Source organism: Cyprinodon variegatus, unplaced genomic scaffold (genome assembly GCF_000732505.1).
Source record: "Cyprinodon variegatus isolate N-32 unplaced genomic scaffold, C_variegatus-1.0 Scaffold203, whole genome shotgun sequence".
Lineage (NCBI taxonomy): Eukaryota > Metazoa > Chordata > Actinopteri > Cyprinodontiformes > Cyprinodontidae > Cyprinodon > Cyprinodon variegatus.
In genome coordinates, this window is record NW_015150656.1 from 19,986 (window position 1) to 22,520 (window position 2,535).

Genomic DNA, 2,535 nt, shown 5'->3' on the forward strand with positions numbered 1-2,535 from the left:
TTTTGGAGTGTGGACCAACGTAGTGGGGGTACATTTTCCCATGAGACTGGGTTATTCGTGGACGGGGCCGCCTTTTACAGCTGCTTTTTGTGTCTCTGCTTCTGTCTCCTTGAACCCCAGTCGGCCTCAGCAGATGGCCGCTCACACTGAGCCTGGTTCTGCAGGAGGTTTCTTCCTGTTAAAAGGGAGATTTTTCTCTCCACTGTCGCTACAAGCATGCTTAGTGTGAGGGATTGACTTGAATTCAATGAGTCGATGCAATCAACTGGTTTTCCTTAGATAGAAAACTTTGAATCAATTTGACTGGATTATCTGGTTGAACTGGAAAGTGCCTTGAGATGACATGTGTTGTGAATTGGCGCTATAGAAATAAACTGAATTGACTAAAAGCACCAAACTCTGTCCTACTGTGCGAGACGATCATAAGCCTGCCTCTTTCTCTCTCTCTCACTATGCAGAGCAGGCTGCCTGCACTGCAGCAGAAAGAAAACCTTTCCAATTCAAATCCAGATTGCAAATACAATGTGCCCATGCAAAGCTGCTGCTAATCCTACCCTAGATCGCAAGATTAAATTATGCAAAGAATTTTTAACCGACACTGTTGTCTCACATATAAAACAACTAATGGTGCATTTATGTTCCAATTGCTATGGATTGGGGAATAATTGCCTGAAATATATGACAACAGGTATGCAAATTAGGTGAGGATGTCATCTAGCACCTTTAAGGACAGCCAATAGGGAATTTTTCTGCTAAGGATTTACAACAATGCATCTTCCTTTAGACGTTGTTGGACTGCAAACCTTAAATGTTCTTCAATACAAACTTTATTCAAATAAGCTGAAAAATTGATGTTTCTCTGTAAAAACTAAAACTCCCAGTTTGTTGGACAACTTGTCTTCCTGAACACCAGGAGGTTCTCAGGCCTACAGGAGGAACTCACCATCTTAGGACTGAACTGTCCGTGCGAAAGCTCCCCGACAAAAACAAGGCCATTCGGTGAAGACTTCTGCAGCAGGTTCTTCTTCACACCCTCAATGGCTTGGAGGTAGTCCTCCAAGAACCTGCAGACCAAAAGGACCAGAGGAGCAGAACTCAGGACACCTTGGGTGAGTTATTGGGTCAGTTTGTAACAGAAACTGTCCTATTGCTTGCAGGAACTTACTGGTCCTCCTTCCTGCCCCCCTGGATCCACTGCTTCAGCAGGTATTCATAGTAGCTGTCTGCTCTGGCTCCCAGGGTGTAGATGCCTTGATGGCTGAACTGTCCACTGTTGGTGTTGATAAACATGGGAACCAAACCGTCCAGCTTGCCGTCAAGCTTGTGGACCTGGCTCATGACTTCAGCGACAGCAGCCTGCAGACAGGTGGGCGAACTTCAGTTGTGGTAAAGAGAAGTTCAACACAATGAAAAACAAACAAAATGGTTCATGAAGAAATGGCCTAAGGCTGGTGGTCTTCAGGGACCCTTGTCCTTAATTTTTCAGGGGCCTCCTTGCTGCCATCATCTGAATCAGGGACATTAACAGAGACATCTAAAGGCGGGCATACACTGTACGCGTTTTTGCCTTTTGCGGCCGCTTCTCCAGCCGTGTGAGAATTTTTTGGATCGGGCCGAGTTTCAGCCTCTTTGTGCGTCCTGTATCGTGTATGAATCAGGCAGTCATGAGGGGCCATTAGTCTGTGACGACCAGCTCCCAATCAGGAATCGTAAGGTCAAGAGAAAATCAAACCCGTTTGAAATTCAGTCGGCCCTTTTAAGGTGTTTGTGGGGAAATCCTTCTGAGCTACAAGTCTATTTACCTGAACCTTGTAGACTGTTCATGTGCAAATAAAGAAATTCTTCTTCTTCCAGATTGACGGGTCCCACCAGCAACATCTCTCAGCATCGAGTCCGATTTGTGGTTTTTGGACATGCACTGTAAGGAGTTTCGTCGTACAGTTTGAGCTGGAGCTAAGAGCAAAGAATTAGGATATCGTACCGTCTAAGTCCGGCCTAGAACACCTACAGAAATTTTTCCTGAGAAAATACAAGCAAAGGAGACAAAGTTGGTCTGAACCATGGATCAGCAACCCAAAATGTTAATAGAGCCAAACTGGACCAAAAAAAAAAAAAAAAAACAGAAAAAAAATCTGTCTGGAGTTGCTAAAATGTAAAATGTCAGCCTCATGGCAACACAGGCTCTAAGTGTATTAGGACACTATAGAAAAGGACTAGGTGGGCTTAAATTTATAATAAGCATTCATGATTAAATGTTTATGTGGAGAGAATGTCGCATTTGTGATTCTGCTGTATGATATTTGGTGCTTTAAGTTTAAATTCAATTACAATATTAATGTATTGAGTTTTGTTGCATTGATGAAATTCTGGAAACTCAAAGAAATCCAATTTATTGTGTCCTTTTTTTATTTGAGGATTTGTGGGGGGAAAAATGGAAGAAAGTTCCCATCACTGCATCAGAGCTCTACCTGTTCGATCTGTGGACGGTTTTCTATGCTTGCAACCAAACTAGCAGCAGTGGTGGAGTCTGGAGAT

The 2,535-nt window shown here is 43.5% G+C and overlaps 1 protein-coding gene across 1 annotated transcript in view; it reads right to left on the minus strand.

Annotated features, from left to right (window-relative positions):
• LOC107088025 (endoplasmic reticulum mannosyl-oligosaccharide 1,2-alpha-mannosidase-like) overlaps positions 1-2,535 on the minus strand; it is an 18,569-nt gene that overhangs the window by 6,161 nt on the left and 9,873 nt on the right. Inside the window, exons 10-11 of the mRNA XM_015379928.1 lie at positions 1,166-1,356; positions 944-1,064 (exon numbers count right to left, since the gene is read on the minus strand). Coding sequence (XP_015235414.1) covers positions 944-1,064; positions 1,166-1,356 — 312 coding nt within the window. The remainder of the gene's footprint in view (positions 1-943; positions 1,065-1,165; positions 1,357-2,535) is intronic.